The sequence below is a fragment of the Electrona antarctica genome (genome assembly GCF_951216825.1).
Source record: "Electrona antarctica genome assembly, chromosome: 12".
Taxonomy (NCBI): Eukaryota; Metazoa; Chordata; class Actinopteri; order Myctophiformes; family Myctophidae; genus Electrona; species Electrona antarctica.
In genome coordinates this window covers 9,604,185-9,627,030 of record NC_136793.1, presented here as the reverse complement: position 1 = coordinate 9,627,030, position 22,846 = coordinate 9,604,185, and the positions used below count along the sequence as shown (strand labels likewise).

The 22,846-nt window shown below is 43.7% G+C and overlaps 1 protein-coding gene across 1 annotated transcript in view; it reads right to left on the bottom strand.

The window, feature by feature from the left end:
- Positions 1-22,846, bottom strand: part of atp8b5a (ATPase phospholipid transporting 8B5a) — a 96,754-nt gene that overhangs the window by 53,191 nt on the left and 20,717 nt on the right. The window contains exons 2-5 of the mRNA XM_079516037.1: positions 15,752-15,846; positions 15,350-15,408; positions 9,185-9,298; positions 7,165-7,263 (exon numbers count right to left, since the gene is read on the bottom strand). Coding sequence (XP_079372163.1) covers positions 7,165-7,263; positions 9,185-9,298; positions 15,350-15,408; positions 15,752-15,794 — 315 coding nt within the window. The 5' untranslated portion in view covers positions 15,795-15,846. The remainder of the gene's footprint in view (positions 1-7,164; positions 7,264-9,184; positions 9,299-15,349; positions 15,409-15,751; positions 15,847-22,846) is intronic.

Here is a 22,846-nt window from a genome sequence, read left to right as displayed (position 1 = left end):
CCCCCCAAAATAATTTGGCGACCCCCCCCCCCCCCCCCCCGAGGGGTCGCGACCCACGGGTTGAGAACCCCTGGTGTAGATGAATGTTCTGTGACTACTTAAAATGTGAGTAAAAACTGAAAATACCTAGTAGTACTCAGGGTTTATTTGTCCATTTGTAACTTGGTGTATACAATTAAGGTTACATTTGTACAGTCAAGAGTTCAATTTACGCTGAGGATTCTACAGTGTAAATCAGCTTAGCGGAAGTGTCTACACGGTAAGACCAGCGCTATTAGACTGGTCGTGATACTGCAGGTGTCTGGCATTCAGCAAAGGCTAGCGCCACTCTCTCTCTCTCTGTCTCTCTCTCTCTCTCTCTCTCTCTCTCTCCAAACAAAACGGCTGTTGCTCGATCAGGTTAATGGTTAACGCATGACATCAGCTTTGTAGGGCCACGTAAACCACACAGTAACATCCTTCCTCTTCCTCTCCTCTTCCTCTTCTTCTGTGTTAATTTAACTCCTACGAGTGCACAACTGGAGCCAAATGGATCCGTATGGGTCCATTTGGTTCCACTCTCTTCTGAGTTACAGGTTCACTAAGGATTTCACTGTGTACTTGTCTGACCTTGACAGCTCCAGTGAAACTTCTTGGCGGTTTTATTGTCTTTAATAGGCACACGTTTGTGCTCTCAGAATGTAATAGACCAAGGGTTCCCATGAAACGGTTCAGGCCGTGACCCCCCAAAACAATCCTATTTGAAGTGGGTGTATCTATTCGAGGGATGAGTTCCGCACACCCGGTTCAATTTTATAGCAGGTGCGTATAGGTATGAGCTATTATTAAATGTTATGCTGTAATCCAAAAAATGTATTTATTATATTATTGATTTGAACTTCATGTCCAGTGGGGTACTAAAAGCACCATGTATCTTCTTTTTTATCCTTTATGTCCACTCTTGTTTGAGTATGGACCTTTTTGACATTTATTTACTTATTTAATTGTATGTTGATTTCCTTATGTATTATGGCATGACTTATATATTATTCCCTGTATTGTTGTAATTGGTGACTTTCAATAATATACTAGGAATGTTCTACAGAAGTACTGCACCTTTAAGTCACATGACTGGGTTCTTCACAGCTGCTATCTGATGAATGATTACTATATGCAATTTGATTGGTTGTCTAAACCTACTGTTGTGTATTTAATGAATGTCAGCCTATTCTCAAACTATGCCTGAAGAAGGCCGAAAGGCTGAAACGTTGTTATATGACTATTTAAAATAAAGTTCTTGAACCAGCAAGTGGCGGTGTGCGGGTCTCTCCTCCTTCCTCATAAAGTGGGTGTATGTGAAATGTATGTGGTAAGCTTGTGCTACACATGATAGAAAGCAGAAAGAGGCTAGGGAAAGCAATACCTGCCAAACGAATTGAATTAAAATAATTTGATATAGCCTTCCTCTCTTTGATTAAGTCCCTCCATAGGTCTTAAAGATATTATTTTGACACACGTCAAAATAACAAATAAGTCTGGTAGAGAGAGACAGACTGATGCTTACAAATTAGTACTTCCACCTGCATAAGTTGTTTTCCTTTCAAGTTTAATGGTGCATTTCCCTACTTTTTCTTTTTTTATATAATTTTTATCCCACGATTTTGTAACCCATTTTTCACCCCTGTGTCAATTATCTAATGTGATCCTGGGCTCTACACACCCTCCGCCAACCTAGTCCCCATATATGGGGGACATGGGGAGAGCAACGGACTTGAACTCATGCTTCCTTCATGCCTGAGTGTCCAAGTTGCTCCTTTACACCTGACAGGGGGGAGTTTCCCTGGTTGGACGTAGCGAGTGGAAGGAACACATTATTCCAACCAGTTCCTTTCCCCTCCATCAGGCGCCCCGGCTGGCCAGGGGGAGGCAGTTCCCTACTTTTGAAGAAAAGACCACAGTTCCCATTTAGCATAGCAACCTCCTCACCTCTCTATCTCTGTCTCCCACACAGAGACACATCACACAAAAGTATTTGGTTGACCTGTCCCTGACAGCTCAAAGTATTTGGTTGACCTGTCCCTGACAGCTCAAAGTATTTGGTTGACCTGTCCCTGACAGCTCAAAGTATTTGGTTGACCTGTCCCTGACAGCTCAAAGTATTTGGTTGACCTGTCCCTGACAGCTCAAAGTATTTGGTTGACCTGTCCCTGACAGCTCAAAGTATTTGGTTGACCTGTCCCTGACAGCTCAAGTATTTGGTTGACCTGTCCCTGACAGCTCAAAATATTTGGTTGACCTGTCCCTGACAGCTCAAAGTATTTGGTTGACCTGTCCCTGACAGCTCAAAGTATTTGGTTGACCTGTCCCTGACAGCTCAAAGTATTTGGTTGACCTGTCCCTGACAGCTCAAGTATTTGGTTGACCTGTCCCTGACAGCTCAAAGTATTTGGTTGACCTGTCCCTGACAGCTCAAAGTATTTGGTTGACCTGTCCCTGACAGCTCAAAGTATTTGGTTGACCTGTCCCTGACAGCTCAAAGTATTTGGTTGACCTGTCCCTGACAGCTCAAAGTATTTGGTTGACCTGTCCCTGACAGCTCAAAGTATTTGGTTGACCTGTCCCTGACAGCTCAAGTATTTGGTTGACCTGTCCCTGACAGCTCAAAGTATTTGGTTGACCTGTCCCTGACAGTATTTGGTTGACCTGTCCCTGACAGTATTTGGTTGACCTGTCCCTGACAGTATTTGGTTGACCTGTCCCTGACAGTATTTGGTTGACCTGTCCCTGACAGTATTTGGTTGACCTGTCCCTGACAGTATTTGGTTGACCTGTCCCTGACAGTATTTGGTTGACCTGTCCCTGACAGTATTTGGTTGACCTGTCCCTGACAGTATTTGGTTGACCTGTCCCTGACAGTATTTGGTTGACCTGTCCCTGACAGTATTTGGTTGACCTGTCCCTGACAGTATTTGGTTGACCTGTCCCTGACAGTATTTGGTTGACCTGTCCCTGACAGTATTTGGTTGACCTGTCCCTGACAGTATTTGGTTGACCTGTCCCTGACAGTATTTGGTTGACCTGTCCCTGACAGTATTTGGTTGACCTGTCCCTGACAGTATTTGGTTGACCTGTCCCTGACAGTTCAAGTATTTTCCTTTCATTGTCTTGGAAGGGGACAAAAACTCTTTCTTCCTCCTGCTATTCTCGTGCGGTCACTCAACATGGTTGCTTTGTGCGTGTTAGTGGGAAATGGGAAGTCACCTGCTTAGTCACAGTCACAGTCACAAACCAAACAGCAGACAGTGTGTTATCTATCTCCACCGCTGATAACATTATTACCCGCTGGCGGTACGTACCTTTCTGACCGTGGAGAAAGAGTTCTGTAAACACCATGTGTGAACTCAGTGGTGGGGAAAAGTACTCAAAAAGACTCAAATGTTTTGCCAAAGTAAGAGTATCAATACCCTATATTGTAGAAATAATGAAGTACAAGTCAAGACATTAAGGCACTAAATGATACCATGTCTCGCTAGATTTGTTTTTTAATGTATTTGCCACTGTTGTCCTGCATTTTTATTGTGTAAGTGGTGTTGCTGTTTTTTTGTCGCTGTTTGTTTTTACTGTTTTTTGAGACCGAAGACAAATTTCCACACGTGGACAATAAATGAAACTAACTAACTAACTAAACTAACTAACTAACTAACTAACTAACTGACTGACTGACTGACTGACTGACTGACTGACTGACTGACTGACTGACTTGATTAAAGGTGCAAAGGTAGTGGTATCAAAATGTACTTAAAGTACCCAAAGTAGAAAGTACTCATTATGCAGAATGTCCCATTTCTTAACTTTTATGTAGAAAATGTATACAAATCTTATAGCAACACAAGCTCACAATGCATTGTGAGCTTGTATAGATCGGCTATTTTGAAACGGCCAAAATGTACAGTATATGGTATATGAGTGAAGTAGTTAATGTATGTTTTGCAAAAATAATCCTAAACTAAACTAACTCTAAACTAGTTAAACTAAAGTTTTCAAATAATTGTGGAGGAGTAAAAAGTACAATATTTTCCTCTGAGACATAGTGGAGTAGAAGTGAAAGTACTGAAAAATAAGTAAAAAGTAAAAAAAAAGAAAAAAAAAAGATTGCAAAATTGCAAAAGTACAGTGTGTGAGTGAATGTACTCCACTGTGTAAAACCGTATGTCTGGATTCACCTCTATGTGTGAGTGAATGTACTCCACTGTGTAAAACCGTATGTCTGGATTCACCTCTATGTGTGAGTGAATGTACTCCACTGTGTAAAACCGTATGTCTGGATTCACCTCTATGTGTGAGTGAATGTACTCCACTGTGTAAAACCGTATGTCTGGATTCACCTCTATGTGTGAGTGAATGTACTCCACTGTGTAAAACCGTATGTCTGGATTCACCTCTATGTGTGAGTGAATGTACTCCACTGTGTAAAACCGTATGTCTGGATTCACCTCTATGTGTGAGTGAATGTACTCCACTGTGTAAAACCGTATGTCTGGATTCACCTCTATGTGTGAGTGAATGTACTCCACTGTGTAAAACCGTATGTCTGGATTCACCTCTATGTGTGAGTGAATGTACTCCACTGTGTAAAACCGTATGTCTGGATTCACCTCTATGTGTGAGTGAATGTACTCCACTGTGTAAAACCGTATGTCTGGATTCACCTCTATGTGTGAGTGAATGTACTCCACTGTGTAAAACCGTATGTCTGGATTCACCTCTATGTGTGAGTGAATGTACTCCACTGTGTAAAACCGTATGTCTGGATTCACCTCTATGTGTGAGTGAATGTACTCCACTGTGTAAAACCGTATGTCTGGATTCACCTCTATGTGTGAGTGAATGTACTCCACTGTGTAAAACCGTATGTCTGGATTCACCTCTATGTGTGAGTGAATGTACTCCACTGTGTAAAACCGTATGTCTGGATTCACCTCTATGTGTGAGTGAATGTACTCCACTGTGTAAAACCGTATGTCTGGATTCACCTCTATGTGTGAGTGAATGTACTCCACTGTGTAAAACCGTATGTCTGGATTCACCTCTATGTGTGAGTGAATGTACTCCACTGTGTAAAACCGTATGTCTGGATTCACCTCTATGTGTGAGTGAATGTACTCCACTGTGTAAAACCGTATGTCTGGATTCACCTCTATGTGTGAGTGAATGTACTCCACTGTGTAAAACCGTATGTCTGGATTCACCTCTATGTGTGAGTGAATGTACTCCACTGTGTAAAACCGTATGTCTGGATTCACCTCTATGTGTGAGTGAATGTACTCCACTGTGTAAAACCGTATGTCTGGATTCACCTCTATGTGTGAGTGAATGTACTCCACTGTGTAAAACCGTATGTCTGGATTCACCTCTATGTGTGAGTGAATGTACTCCACTGTGTAAAACCGTATGTCTGGATTCACCTCTATGTGTGAGTGAATGTACTCCACTGTGTAAAACCGTATGTCTGGATTCACCTCTATGGAACAGAAGTACAGTGTGTGAGTGAATGTACTCCACTGTGTAAAACCGTATGTCTGGATTCACCTCTATGGAACAGGTACAGTGTGTGAGTGAATGTACTCCACTGTGTAAAACCGTATGTCTGGATTCACCTCTATGGAACAGAAGTACAGTGTGTGAGTGAATGTACTCCACTGTGTAAAACCGTATGTCTGGATTCACCTCTATGTGTGAGTGAATGTACTCCACTGTGTAAAACCGTATGTCTGGATTCACCTCTATGTGTGAGTGAATGTACTCCACTGTGTAAAACCGTATGTCTGGATTCACCTCTATGTGTGAGTGAATGTACTCCACTGTGTAAAACCGTATGTCTGGATTCACCTCTATGGAAGTACAGTGTGTGAGTGAATGTACTCCACTGTGTAAAACCGTATGTCTGGATTCACCTCTATGGAACAGGCAGTGAATGTACTCCACTGTGTAAAACCGTATGTCTGGATTCACCTCTATGGAACGGCAGTTGTGTGACCTCTACATGCTCTCTCCAAGGAAAATGTTTCCATTAGCAATCGCTGCGCTTCATTTAACACAAACATTACGCACAATGGAGCTGAGCTGTTTCAGTTTGAGCACAAATATTTAACTTAATTTATACAATTAGTACGCCAACAGTTACAGCCTTTATTTCACTTTGTAGAGCAGAATACTATATTGTTGAAATTTTGCCTTATCACGTGTGACTGACGCTGAAAAACATCAGTCACAGCAACCTTTTATATGATGTGACTCTGTAGGAGGCGAGCCATCTGTAACAGGGTGCGTGCGTGCGTGCGTGCGTGCGTGCGTGCGTGCGTGCGGGCGTGCGTGCGAAGAGAGGAGGGGGTTGGGCTTTATCTTGCAAACCTCTGGACCAAAAGAAGTAGCGTACCTTCACTATTACTGTATTACTATTATGTTTTATACTTGTTTTGATAATAACTACATTTAACTTTACACCATAGATGCGTCATAGACCAACTCATGTCATAGATGACATTATCACAAGCTGGTCACGTAAAGCCTGAGCTTCCACACTGGAGCCGTCCCGTGTCGATGTGGAGATCCACATGATCCCACTTTTATGTCTTTATTATGAGAGGGGGGCGTGGTTAGGTCCCCCTCTCTGTCTGTATGTTTAGTTGTCTGTCCATCCGGTGCTTATCTCACTATAACCGCTGGGTCGGTTTGCGTCATATTCATCGTGCACGCTGCCAGTATGTCAATATGATTTATTTATTTATTTATTATTTATTCGAAAATCATTCTTGAATAGTTCAAATACCCAATCTACAACCTCACAACGTGTCGATGTAGATTGGCTAGTTGAACAGTTTTAATATGATTTTCAAAACAGTAAAAGAAAGGCAAAGCAGTTTAGGGATAAGGGGTAAGGCACTGACGAAAATAGGTCCCTTTAGCGTGGTTGCCTAACAGGCCAACCACACTATAGTAGTTTCACCGACTTTATTTATAGAGCAACCCCAAAAAGTGTTAGTTTCATCATACACGTCATCATCGTACTGTACTTAGTAACCACAAATGCAACTTCGCAGAATTGGGAATTTTGCAAAAAGAAAGAAACAAACAAACAAACAAACAAAGAAAGAACATAGGGACGGGAAAAAAGACAGCACTTACGATGTCGTCCATGGCGTCTTTAGCCGCCGTGGCAGTCAGCACCATCACCAGAGGAACGACAGTGGTGAACCAGGACAGGGAGGAGATCCAAGGGATCACCTGCATGGACACAACACACACGTCTTCATCAACATGATACTGACTGCACACACAACACGCACGTCTGCATCAACACCACACTGCACAGCAGGGGTTAACCAAATGTTTTCAGGTCGAGACCCAAAAGAGAGGTTTGCCCGCGGGACCAAAAACTATAGTGAAAATGGCCGATCTACAAGCTCACAACACGGCGACGCATTGTGAGCACGTATATCTTTTCTACGTCCGAGCATAGACATGGTAACGCCCCGCCTGCCTCTGATTGGCCTACCGACACTGCCCGTCTTGCCTGTCCTCCGAGATGCACGCGTTGTGAGCTTGTAGATCGGCCATTTTCAGTACGTCTTAAACGTTTGTTTTCTAATTTATGGAATTTCTTAAGACTTGTCTTTTATTTCTTCGTGAAATTACTGGAGAAAAAAATCTTTGCATTTTGTTTTAAATTTGGCTTTTTTTGGGAATGTTTTTTCTTTTTTTTATAATAATAATAATTAATAACAAAATATAGGACAACAAAATTAAGGGACCCTTAAAACTGTGTCCGCGACCCACAAATGGGTCTCGACCCAGTGTTTGGGAAACATCTACCAACATGCTTATCAGTAAGACCTGATGACGATCCTACAGATGCCTTCCAAATCAGTTGTTCTAAACGTTTTTGTGCCAAGGAAATGACCCCCATTATGTAATATTTGCCCACAGACCCCAATCTGAAAATGCTTTGTGCCATGCAGGGACCAGTGGTTAAAAAATAGCAGATGTACAAACTCTCAGCATGCCACGAATAGCTTGTATATCTGCTATCTTTTTGAACGCTAAAATCTAAAAATGACCGGTTTTAATGGGTTAAGCCCTAGTATATGCTTTGCTGTGCATTGAATAGCACAGATCTACAAGCTCACAGCGCGTCACGATGTGCGGAGCTGCGAGCTTGCAGACCTGCTATTTTTAACACAAATCGGCTCTTCTGGGCGTGCCTGCACTGCCTGCCACAAAACATTTTCAGATGGGGGTCTGCGGCCAAATACATATCAATATGGTGGTCCTTGACATGATAAAGTATTGAGAACCACTGATTTTGGCGAAACCGTCTCATCAAAAATGACATATTTTCATCAGAAAATGTTATTTAGTTGGAAGCATGAAGTAGTGGAAGTGGTAGGCCAACTTCCTGGATACTATCGCACTTCCTTAATCTGAACACATTTTATCTCACTGAGCTATATCCTGTTTGTTGGCTCACTCTAAGGCCTCACTCAGACCTTTACTGCATTGCTGTATGCTTGTTGGATGAATGTTGTGTAGTGTCATGGCCGCCCCAGTGCATTTCCAATGGAAGTCACATGGTTTGAGGACTACATTTTGGACTACAAGCTGTTGTATGGCTTTCGGCTGTGTTTCGACTGCGCCCCTCCCCCTCATACAACACAAGTGTTGTGTCAGACCATGTGACTCCCATTGGAAATGCATTGGGGCGGCCATGACACTACACAACATTCATCCAACAAGCATACAGCAATGCAGTAAAGGTCTGAGTGAGGCCTAATACAAGCCTTCACTTCAAGTGCATTTACTCGAGTACAATTTTAGCATTACTTCATTTGAGTATTTGAGTATTCCCATGTCTTGATACTGAACACTTCTATTCCACTACTTGAAGAGGAAATATTTGAAAGTACTTCTTCTTCTGACAAAAACAACAGAAATATATCAGCTGCACTACTTCTTTCTTTCTGTTGTCATAATTCAGTAAACTGAAGCCAGGGTTAAATGGCACTACTCATTTATAGGAAAATGACAGTTCACAGTAGCGTTATGGCAGAGCGTGCGTATATGTGCACATGCACGTATTTTTCAGATGGCATATGTAGGTGTGTGGCTGTGTGCGCATGAACACATGCGACTGTCTGTGCCTCCTCACCTGTAGCACCAGCAGGACCAGGAAGTAGGCGTTAGCGATCCTCTGGAACTGTTCGAAGAGGTTGAGAGGCAGGAAGGTGAGGGCGTTGTACTTGGACGTCTTGATGGCATTGGTCTGGTGGATGGATGGGTGGATGGATGGATGGATGGAGGGATGGATGGAGGGATGGATGGATGGAGGGATGGATGAGCAGGCAGTAAGAGAGAAAACAAATGTGTTGTTTATAACTGGAATGACGTGATCCTTTCATTTGAACTCGGCTGCACTGATCGTGGAATAGCCTCGGTATCCAGGCTTTTACTTTTGTACGCGTTCAGCTCAAAAAGAAAAGCCTGGGGAAAGCCACAGGAAAATGCGGGATAGGAAGCCCACTTCCATGATTTCTAGACCAGAAATCACGCTGGGGCCAGGCTAATCATGGACTGGAGTCAATCTAAATGTCTAAAAGTTAAATGTGAAAATACATATTGGAAATAACATGTGTATGCACACAGGGGCATGGCTAGAAATCCTGGGCCAGCAGAACCATGCAATAAGCCTATCTCACAGAATTTCCCCGCCCCCCTTAATACGCCCCCTTTCGGGGTTAGTGGTGATAGCGTGACGTCACTCCATAGACGCTTCATGTTAACAGAGGTAATTTAAGAAGTCTACAACTTTTGTTTTCTCAAGGTAAGGTTTGTTCTATCTGTTCGAGCTGATTTACCATATTGTTTGCTTCATAATAATATTGGTCTGTCACATTTTTACATTAGAAAATGTACTTAGATTCTCCAGAGAAAAAAACGTGTAAATGCTCATGTTAAAGTCACCACTATTTACCGGAAGTGGGCGTGAAAAACGGGCTGTGAGATAGGCCTATTTTGTGACAACATTTAACAACCATCATCACTAAATAAAAAAACAAGATATGATTTCAACGCTGTTGGTAGTGCGGTATGGTTTTGGAGTAGGCTGGAAGATGGACCAATACAGGTCTATAACTCTTGAGCATGTGAAAATGGCCCCAGATGGACCTTTATGAATCAATTTTGTACCATTTGTGGTGCCATAACGCTGACCTCACACTATTGGGACGTCGAAATAACGGGAGGCGAATGTGTCTTCCATGTATTTAATTTTGTGTGTGCGTGTGTGTGCGTGTGTGTGTGTGTGTGTGTGTGTGTGTGTGTGTGTGTGTGTGTGTGTGTGTGTGTGTGTGTGTGTGTGTGTGTGTGCGTGCGTGTGCGTGTGTGTGTGTGATTACAGTGAGACTGTGGCCAACTGGCCACGCCACGCAGACCCACAGTGAAGCTTAAAATGATTCGATTTAATTAGTAACTAAAGCAGAGTGGAGACTTTATGATAATAATACATATGCCGTGTCGCATTTTTCTGTGTCCTCCCTCCACCCGACTGACTGCCACACATCTTTTGTCTCATTTACTGTAATCTCTGGCGTCGACTGCTACGAAATAATTCATAATTCATAGTCCTGTTAGTAAGCCAATACGTGTTCTAAATGTGGCCTGGGCAGGGCCCATTAGTGAGCATAATACATGGACGTGATATCCACTCAGCAGTTGTCCAGTACCATAATACATGGACGTGATATCCACTCAGCAGTTGTCCAGTACCATAATACATGGACGTGATATCCACTCAGCAGTTGTCCAGTACCATAATACATGGACGTGATATCCACTCAGCAGTTGTCCAGTACCATAATACATGGACGTGATATCCACTCAGCAGTTGTCCAGTACCATAATACATGGACGTGATATCCACTCAGCAGTTGTCCAGTACCATAATACATGGACGTGATATCCACTCAGCAGTTGTCCAGTACCATAATACATGGACGTGATATCCACTCAGCAGTTGTCCAGTACCATAATACATGGACGTGATATCCACTCAGCAGTTGTCCAGTACCATAATACATGGACGTGATATCCACTCAGCAGTTGTCCAGTACCATAATACATGGACGTGATATCCACTCAGCAGTTGTCCAGTACCATAATACATGGACGTGATATCCACTCAGCAGTTGTCCAGTACCATAATACATGGACGTGATATCCACTCAGCAGTTGTCCAGTACCATAATACATGGACGTGATATCCACTCAGCAGTTGTCCAGTACCATAATACATGGACGTGATATCCACTCAGCAGTTGTCCAGTACCATAATACATGGACGTGATATCCACTCAGCAGTTGTCCAGTACCATAATACATGGACGTGATATCCACTCAGCAGTTGTCCAGTACCATAATACATGGACGTGATATCCACTCAGCAGTTGTCCAGTACCATAATACATGGACGTGATATCCACTCAGCAGTTGTCCAGTACCATAATACATGGACGTGATATCCACTCAGCAGTTGTCCAGTACCATAATACATGGACGTGATATCCACTCAGCAGTTGTCCAGTACCATAATACATGGACGTGATATCCACTCAGCAGTTGTCCAGTACCATAATACATGGACGTGATATCCACTCAGCAGTTGTCCAGTACCATAATACATGGACGTGATATCCACTCAGCAGTTGTCCAGTACCATAATACATGGACGTGATATCCACTCAGCAGTTGTCCAGTACCATAATACATGGACGTGATATCCACTCAGCAGTTGTCCAGTACCATAATACATGGACGTGATATCCACTCAGCAGTTGTCCAGTCGCCACAAGGTGACTCTGACCTGCTGCTGCAGTTCCATGCAGTGAACCTGTCCAGTCGCCACAAGGTGACTCTGACCTGCTGCTGCAGTTCCATAACCTGACTCCGCCAGATGGGGCAGCTAGAGGCGGGACCAAGGCATACACAGTGCTGCCTTGATCCCGCCTCTAGCTGCCGCTGATTGGCCAGGCCGTTTTGTGCCCGGGCATCAAGTCTGCCTGAGAGTTCCCAGATGGGAGCAGGAGGGGGGAACCCAGTGTACTCTCTGCTGCCCCATCTGGCGGAGTCAGGTTAGCAGTTCCATGCAGTGAACCCAGAACTGGCGCTATAACAAGACCCCCTGGGGCGTCCGGGACCCCCCCAGGGGGTCCTCAGGGTTACTACAGCGGGGTCGCCACATCTTTGTGATGGGGTACTTTTTTATATATAGTATATTAACTAACCACTTGAACCCGCTTGAATCCCTATTCTGGGGAGAACTTTAGCCAACAATAGTAGATCTACAAGCTTGTAAAACATCAAACCAAGTACAGAGTGAAAGGTCATCAAGTTTAGTGAGTATTGAAATCTAAGAAAAAGGTTCATCTGCAGCAAAATGTTATACAATGTAGTGGGGTCAGGTGTCCCTGCTTCATCTCTCTCTCAGCTAAGGAGTCCTTGGTCTGAAAAACGTTGAAGACCCCTGCTCTAGAAGAAAACATATTTCATATGAATCAATCAATCATCAAGCTACACAATTCCTTTAAGTTTAAGGAATTGTGTCGCTTGATGATTGTGAATATGAACCGTAGTGTTTATTATAACCGTAATATTAATTTAAATATGGGTTAGCTTTAGTGTTTCCGTATTATGCTATTTTCTTCTCTCTTTTTTTTTCTTCTGTTTTCTATATAGTTGTATATTGGGTTGCAGGGGCTTCTAGTTCTGCTCTATGGGAAGCATTTGTTGCGTACCAGGTGTCTCTTATCAAGAGGCCGACAGCTCTGACTATACAGCCACCGTGAAACTCCCTGCAAAATGTCCTAAAAGACTTCTGGACGTACTGCACACGATATGTAAACACTCTGGCATGTTGTTTACATACCGTATGTACAAGGGTGTACAGTTGGGTGCCACCGATACTGTCCCTTATCATTTGACCCATTTAGGCCTGACCTCAAAACTTTAAAAAAAATCCTTCTAAATCCTGAAAAAATCCTTCTAAATTTTCACGATTTTTCAAAAATAGCAGACCTACAAGCTCGTAGCGCGCCACTCGGTGGCGCGCTATGAGCTTGTAGATCTGCTATTTTTCAATAGCTAAATTATAACATAATGTTTAAAACACCAAAAAGGGTTCCCGCCCAAAATGGGTTAACTGTCCTTTTGCGCAGATCACGCAAACCTCAGCAAAAAGAAAAGGACAATATCGATGGCCTCCAACTGTACATACACCCTGTTTGGTACAGTATGGCTGTCCACGTATAGGCTCTCGTCATGAGAAAACTGAGCCAAGTTGTACGAGACAACAAACGCATGAAGGAAAACTCTGGATTAATACCAGAAACATCCATTGTTCTAGGGCAGGGGTTCTCAACGTTTTTGGCCGGGGACCCCCGGAAATGCTTTGGCAATGTCTCGGGACCCCCGCCCCGCCCCCTCCCGACCCCCAATATAAATTGACTGCTACAATAACCTTAAACCATTTTGGGCGGGAACCCCTTTTGGTGTTTTAAGCATTGTTATAATTTAGCTATTGAAAAATAGCAGATCTACAAGCTCATAGCGCGCCACCGAGTGGCGCGCTACGAGCTTGTAGGTCTGCTATTTTTGAAAAATCGTGAAAATAAAATTTTATTTATTTTTTTTATTTTTTTTGAAAATAATTTGGGGACCCCCTAAAATAATTTGGCGACCCCCCCGAGGGGTCGCGACCCACGGGTTGAGAACCCCTGTTCTAGGGCTGTGAATCTTTGGGTCTCCCACGATTCGATTCGATTCCGATTCTTGGGGTCACGATTCGATTCAAAATCGATTCTCAATCCAAAAACGATTTCTTTTAAAGTTCAAAAGCATTTTTTTTTCCACATTCAAAACGATTTTCTATTCAAAATGATTCTCGATTCAATACATAGGATTTCATCACAATCTACTCCAGTCTTGAACTGAAGTGACTACAGTAACTTGAAAATGACTGAAGACATGATGTTTACTGTGATTAGGGTGAGCTTACATTTCATATCACAAACACCATGTAGTGAAAACTCCTCGTTTTTTGGAAATTATGAATCAATTTTGAATCGTTCATAACGGAATCGCGATTCTAATTCGAACCGACTTTGTTTGACACCCCTAGTAGGTATGCATGCAGGGTATACAGTTTATTAATTTAAAACCGGTCCGAAATCAGTGAAACAAGAGAGAATAGAAGAATGGCCCAAATTCATTCACATTTCATTTCGGCCATATTCGAATAGTTGAATTCTCTCGACCAGGCAGGCCATTACAGTACATTTGCAAAATAAAAATGACAAATATCACCCCAGAAATATTTTTGTCCTAGCTATCACCCAACCTTAGTTACCGGGCTTTTGGGGTGTAATCATCAGGAGTGTCATCAGGAGTTCTCTAGAACAGGGGTTCTCAACGTTTTTGGCCGGGGACCCCCGGAAATGCTTTGGCAATGTCTCGGGACCCCCGCCCCGCCCCCTCCCGACCCCCAATATAAATTGACTGCTACAATAACCTTAAACCATTTTGAGTGGGAACCCCTTTTGATGTTTTAAGCATTGTTATAATTTAGCTATTGAAAAATAGCAGATCTACAAGCTCATAGCGCGCCACCGAGTGGCGCGCTATGAACTTGTAGGTCTGCTATTTTTGAAAAATCGTGAAAATAAAATTTAAAAAGAAATCTTTTTTTTTTTTTTTTTTTTAATATTTTGGGGACCCCCCAAAATAATTTGGCGACCCCCCGAGGGGTCGCGACCCACGGGTTGAGAACCCCTGCTCTAGAACATGCGTGTACAGTACACCCACACGTAAACGTTTATTTCTTCATCTGCAGCTGCTTTCTTCATCTTTCTATCTATGACAATGGACAATAGAGACCACTGATGGACAATAGAGACCACTGATGGACAATAGAGACCACTGATGGACAATAGAGACCACTGCTAAGGAGAATTCCCATTTTCAGCAGTACACTGCTCCCCTGCTATTGGCTGAGAGCCAGTCTACTGATAATGACCACACACACACAGACATACCATCATAAATATATATACACATGTATGTCTGTACTGTCTGAAACGCACGCACGCACGCACGCACGCACGCACGCACGCATGCACGCACGCACGCACACAACACACACACACACACACGCACACACACACACGCACACACACACATAACACACACACACACACACACACACACACACACACACACACACACACACACACACACACACACACACACACACAACGTTACTTACAGCGTACTTGAAAGAGAGGTTGTATTCCCTATCGTTGGCACGTAGTTTCCTCTCCAACTCTGAAGGACAGATCAAAGGTTCATTGTTAAAAAAAATGTGTGACAATTGAGTGACAAGAAGAACACAGCCTTAAAAGAAAGGCAAACTGAAATACAATTTACAATTTACAATTTAGGCATTTAGCAGACGCTCTTAATCCAGAGCAATTTACATTAAGCAAGAACAAAGCAAGAACAAATTGTAAAACAATTAAAATGTTAATAAATTATTCATGGGACAATTCATCGTCCAACGTACAGTACATTTGTAACCGTGACAGCCCCAAACACAGACTGTCATAGTCTCTCCCTGTGCATTCATCATGTTACTAAAAGGCAGCAAAGGATTGTGCATTGAATGTACCTCTCTCTTTCCTCCTGGTACAGTCCATGCCAAAGAAGGTCATCTTCTCTTCCTCTCTGCTTCTTCGTCTGTCTCTATCTGTCTATCATACCCCCCTGTGAACAGAGAGAGACACACATGTCAAGACACTTTTTACAACTTAACCCATTCAGGCCTGACGTAAAAAAAAAGTTTTCTAAATTATGACAATTTTCTTTGAGGCACATTTTAACGATTTTTCAAAAATAGCAGACCTACAAGTTCGTAGCGCGCCACTCGGTGGCGCGCTATGAGCTTGTAGATCTGATATTTTTCAATAGCTAAATTATAACATAATGTATGTAACCACCAACAGGGGTTCCCGCTCAAAATGGATTAAGTTCACTTGGTACGTTGTGCCAGCAGTGCCAAGAGACGAAACATGAAAACAATAACGACTACATGGAAGTATGTGGGAAACACACGCGCACACACACGCACATGCGCGCACGCACACACACGCACATACACACTTGCGCGCACGCACACACACACATGCACGTGCACGCACACATACACTCCTCATCAGTATACGACAAAAGGCAATTCATAGAATCATTGGCGTGCATAAACATTCCTCAAACAAAAATCTGTCAACGCAAACGTTGGCTCTTTGAAGTATTTAACCGGAGTTCCCAGGGTGGTCTATAGTATAGGTCTCCTCCTGTTTTCCCTAGTCTACACACCAAATCACTGTGCTGAAAACAGTTAGGTCTCAGTTAGGTCTCAGTTAGGTCTCCTCCTGTTTCCCCTAGTCTACACACCAAATCACTGTGCTGAAAACAGTTAGGTCTCAGTTAGGTCTCCTCCTGTTTTCCCTAGTCTACACACCAAATCACTGTGCTGAAAACAGTTACAGTTACCAACACCCCACATGCCAACCAGGGCAGTGCCATGCTATGTATTAAACTGCTATTATACCATTTTCCATCAGTCGCCCTATGAGGTAAGCACTCGTTCCCTCTTAAAACCGAAGGCCAATACGTATGCTCCGACGTCGTAAAACAAACTTCCGCGTTGGACAGTCGGGGAGTCAGCACAACTGGGGATGCAGTATTTCTGAAAAAAAGAAGAGGTTGTGAGACCGCCCATCAGACGTTCTGAACTTCTGAATGACGTCAATTTGTAGTTATATCACCTCCCGTTCTGAAAACTCTGAAAGGAGCATGTGGTGCGCTTTATAGGAGATATCAGCTTTTTCTCAGCCAGTTATACTTTTTTCCAAGACTTTCAGTGTCTTTACTTAAGACAGTAGGATGAAGGCTTTGAAAGCTTTTTTCTTTTCTTTTTTTCTGCCATGCATCTCTATGGTAAAGATGTCTTCCCTAGATTGGCTGTTTTATTTTTTAAAATAGGGCTTCAAACACTAGCGTCCCTTTTTGGGGGCGAACATTCAGCCAAAGCCAGAGTTTGTAAATGGGTTATTTTGGGGGGAAATACATCTTGTGTGCTGGGTAAAAACAAGAGGTGGCCAATTACAGTAGCCTACATAATACCCCGGTCAACGAACTATATAAGGTTTAAGTGGTTAAGTGGTTAAGTCTTTGCATGACCCAAGTTATCGTCACTGTCGGCCAGAAACCTCCTATCTCCTGTTCTTTGAGGAGCGCCAGCCCTTCCGACGTCTGACGCATAGCGTCACCTGGCAGCCAAGTCTCACCTGGCAGCCAAGTCTATGGACTGTTAACCTCCTATCTCCTGTTCTTTGAGGAGCGCCAGCCCTTCCGACGTCTGACGCATAGCGTCACCTGGCAGCCAAGTCTCACCTGGCAGCCAAGTCTATGGACTGTTAATAGTTATTCATACTAATTATATTATTCATGCTCTCCTAAAAAACTCAGCAAGCCCACACAAATCATCAGGCCCCCACTCAGTCGTGACGTCATGTTTGCTTTAAGCAGTGACGTCGTGTTGCAGCCAGAGTGGGGTTCACACAAGTGAACAAGATACACTACAGCATCACACAAAAGTAGCACAAGTAGCAGATCAGAATCTACAAGCTCAAGATGTGTCGCTGGGTTTGAGCGTGCAGATCTGCTACTTTTCCTGTCTTTGAATTTGAATTCTGAAAATTTACAGTTTAGTTCTTTTCCACCAGACACCACGTTATAGGGCTTGAAAACGTGTACGTCACCAAGAGGAGGGCGGCGTCTTAAAAGCTAGGGACGGCCCTCTCGTGGGCTTTAAATTCTAGCCCACATCACTTGACGCCGGTGACGGTGGTATGTTTTTGTAAATATTGAGCTTGTTCTTGGCGACAACATAGTGAACCAACACCAGGATGGATAGAAAGAACGTCGGGCCCAAATACATTACAAGGACAAGGAAAATGTTGTGAACAAACACGGCTGTGCTTAGATACTTTGTTGAACGTTATGTCTCTGCGCCCGTGCGCCTACAGCTGAGATCCAAGCCTACGTCTTTTTGTAAACTCGTCAATCTGGGTTCCTTGATGCTCCATGCTGGAAAGCTGAAAATCTAATTCCGTTTTCTGGCTCATTCCCTCGACGTGACCTGCTGTGGCACTTATCTACTGAGCAAGTCTGCACCATTGCGAGGTCAGTTTAAAAAAAGAACGTATACAAGCACACTGGATAGTCGCTCAATGTAAACAAACCAGACAAGCCAACAAGTATGGCGGCCGCTACCACGTGACACATATGTTGACGCCCCCTCCAGGAGATTTTGGTACACACTATATGTCACAGGCCATAGCCGTCATCACAACTGTGATGAGGTCAACATCACTGTGTAGATATTAGTCTGGAACTTCAGACTAACATCACTGTGTAGATATTAGTCTGGAACTTCAGACTAACATCACTGTGTAGATATTAGTCTGGAACTTCAGACTAACATCACTGTGTAGATATTAGTCTGGAACTTCAGACTAACATCAATGTGTAGATATTAGCCAGGAACTCGGCTGTGGATGATTCATTTCCAAGGGGGCGGGCTTACAAAAGACTCCAACGTCACAGAAACAAAAGCAGTGAGTGCTCCGCTAGAAATGCAACAGGGAAGCATTATTTTCGCTGTGGGTGCAGTTTTTCTGTTCATTTTCTGTTTTGCTAGTCATGGCTGCCAGTTCCCACTTGATGTTGTGTGGGAGTTCAGACTGGTCCAGACCGTACTGAATAACTGCTACCTTGGATAATGTCTTGAGGCTAGGACTGAACTCCAAGACAAACAGGTCACCTGATCTGTTGTCTTCTCTAAAGAGGATGACACAATCTCCCACCACGCAACAGCGCATATCCTTCATCCTATGTGGGCGATTCCCCTTGGGCTCAAACCTCTTCCAGGGGAAGGTCTCTGGACTGCATTTCCACACGTCATTGAACTCCTGGTTATCTTTCCAGCCACCAAAACCAAATATGTACAGCTCTCCATCGTAGGTAGATGATGAATGCCCGTAGCGTCCTTCGGGGAGAAGCTGTGCAGAAGGTGTGTCCAGCCAGTCGTTGGTCTCTGTGTCCAACACTCTGATGGTGTTGTAGAACTGACCCCACCAGAACATTTCTCACACCGTAGATCAGGTTAGATTTATCACGTCTCGCTCTGTAACACAATGAAGTCCTTCATGCTGCGCTCGCCATCACTTATTGGTTCAGTGGTGCAAATGTCCCGCAAAGCTCTGACCAATCGGCAAGGCCCATCTGAAGAAAACAACATAAAGTTTAGAAGGAGGAGTTCAGAGCTCTCTCTGACTCATGGTGACTGCAGCAGGTAGACTTTAGAGTTTAGAAGGAGGAGTTCAGAGCTCTCTCTGACTCATGGTGACTGCAGCAGGTAGACTTTAGAAGGAGGAGTTCAGAGCTCTCTCTGACTCATGGTGACTGCAGCAGGTAGACTTTAGAAGGAGGAGTTCAGAGCTCTCTCTGACTCATGGTGACTGCAGCAGGTAGACTTTAGAAGGAGGAGTTCAGAGCTCTCTCTGACTCATGGTGACTGCAGCAGGTAGACTTTAGAAGGAGGAGTTCAGAGCTCTCTCTGACTCATGGTGACTGCAGCAGGTAGACTTTGTGGTCCGGAGCTTTATTAACCCATTTAGACCTGAGACCCTATTCTACAAATGTGACCACATTTGACTGAGACTGCCATCGCGCAAAATCCAGCTTTAAAATGAGTTAATAGCACAGGCAGACTCTTCACATACTAGAGCATGTCTGAAATAAGTGTCAGAGCTGAACTTGACATGTAAATATGAAATAAATGCTTAAACATGTAACTAGGTGTAATGTTAGAGTCCACAGAAGTGAACCTTTCAAGCCTGTTTTCTCAACTCGCTGTTTTCTGCAAGACATTACTCTATAAGCCATATCTCCAAAACTGGTGGGTCAAACTGAACAACCAATATGTCAATTTGAAGCTAAGATTCCCTGCTTTCAAATGACATGAAAAAACGAAAATTCAAAAAAATCCAATAGCAGTCCCTCAGTCAAATTTAGTCACAAATGTGACTCTTTCTGATACAGAGAGTCATGGCGGCAAGACTAACTGTTCAGGAGAAAAACTTTATTATTTTTATCCAAAATGAGTTGGCTGCCGGACCCCCATCTGAAATATGTTGTTCCAGGGACCCCCCCAGAAGCAAAGATTTGAGTTAAAAACGTTCACTCTGAAAGAAAATATTTTCTAAGACTTGCGCCACATTTTTAAGATTTTTTCCAAAAATAGCAGATCTACAAGCTTGTAGATCTGCTACTTTTTAACAGCTAAAGTATAACATAATGCTTAAAACACCAAAATGGGGTATACCGTCCAGAATGGGTTATGTCCAGAAATAGATTCTTCTCACTCTTATCTGGTGGTAAATATAATAAGGAGCATAATGAATAGAAAGCTCTGAGCTGGTTTCTAACCCGTCGAGACCTGAGACCAGATTCTACTCAATCCTGACAGTTTCCAGAAAAGGACCTGGTTCTCAAATATATAGTCATGTAAAAAAAACTAATTAATATGTATTTGGTTAACTTGTGGACCCCCATCTGAAAATAATTTGCGGCAGGTACCCTGATACAAGTTAGATTTCTGTTGTTAAAATGTTTTCATTTTTTTTTTTTTATATATATAAAATGAAAAAAGCTCGAAATGTGGCCCGAACGCGGTGTGCCGCGGCGCTTGTAGATGAGCTACTTTTGCTACTTTTGAATTTGAATCCAGAAAAGTTACAGTTTGGGACATATGAGGTTTTCACCCGACAGAGACGATATCTTTGATGTCAGGCGGAAACCTCGTTTTTTCCAAAAGCGTTACCTTTCAGGAAATGGAAAAAAATTACATAACTTTGTTCCAGTGGAACCAATCAATTAGTCACAAGCTCTTGTAAATACATTTCATTGATTCAATGTTTATAAAAAAAACAACAACAACATAAAAACTATGAAATACCCTATATGGATATACAAGGTTTCTGAGACAGTGATGATTCGCAGTACCTTTTTTTCAGTTCTACTCGCGGCGCTTGCATGGGGTTTGCATCAGCCCTTATATTGGGCCTCGGAAATGTCTTTTCCACACAGAGAGAAGTGTGAGTCAGTGGGGAGACACCCTTCCTTCTCCACCCGCGGCTGGATGACTACTATAGCGTCCAGCCAGCCAGACCATGGGTCCTATAAAGGCCATGTCCCTCCCTGGCCCCCATGTCTGTCTCTGTCACACTCTGGGCTGGTTGACTATAGCGTCCAGCCACCCAGACCATGGGTCCTATAAAGGCCCCCATGTCTGTCTCTGTCACACTCTGGGCTGGTTGACTATAGCGTCCAGCCACCCAGACCATGGGTCCTATAAAGGCCCCCATGTCTGTCTGTCACACTCTGGGCTGGTTGACTATAGCGTCCAGCCACCCAGACCATGGGTCCTATAAAGGCCATGTCCCTCCCTGGCCCCCATGTCTGTCTCTGTCACACTCTGGGCTCACCTACGCAGTCCGTCTGATATACACATTTGGCAGATGCGTTTCTCGTTTTTAAGGTTTTAAAAGGGCTGGCACCTCCTGCACTGAGTCAGTTCACACTTCATAGGGCAGAGTATAGTGGCAGAGCATCAAGGATAAAGCAGAGGTGGCTGTGTTGTGTTGTGTTGTGCTGCAACACAGAACAGAAGTAGTACGATTTGGGCAAAGAGCCTCCCACTGCTGGAATAGTCTTCCTACTGAAATAAGAGAGAGCACCAATTATATAGCGTTTTAATTCAAACTATGTAACCCAAATAAAATGTACATTTGTCCTATCTGTTCGGTAGAACAAAAATACGTCACATGGATGCACCTGGGACGTATCCTCAGTGATGTATGTCAAGGTCATCTGGGTTTCAGGTCCCGCGAACATCATACCCCTCACTCGGGTGACCCAGCCGGGGTGATCAAGTCCCGACTTACGTCCCAGTCCTCGATCAGACCCACTAGGGAAAGACCAGGGCCACACAGTCCGTTGGAACAACTCCGGAACTACTCTGCCGGGACTGGGAGGCACAATTCTGGCATGTGGAGGGACTAGGCTCTGCGGGTTGACTCCTGTCCGGGCCCCTCCTACGTCTCACCAGGTCCACTCCTGCACTCACCAGGAGTACAGCTAGGATCTGAGCATTGCACCAGACTCCCAGCACAAGACACTTCATTCAGGAGTGGTGGATTCTTGAGCCGCAATGGTTCTGCAGGCTCCACCTGGGCAACGCTGAGGCTCCGCTTGCGGCTCGAATGGCCCTCCCAAAGGCCTCAACGAAGGTTTTTGGGCTTTCCTCCTCACGGAGGATGCAGGCTGGGGCGCCAACCCCATACTGCTCCCGGGGTGCCGTCTACATTCCAGGCTGTCACCCGTCTCTCCGGTGGTCACCAGACTATACCTGTTTGTCACATATGTCTATTCCTATGAGTCACTAGAGTATGTTAACCCATTTTGGGCGGGAACCCCTTTTGGTGTTAGCATTATGTTATGCTTTAGCTATTGAAAAATCACACCTGTGTGAACTGAGTGGTGTAATGTCTTATATAGACTGATCAGCTGTGGTCTGACGTAATGTCTGACGTAATGAAATCACACCCGTGTGAACTGGGTGACCATAGCAACCATGCTC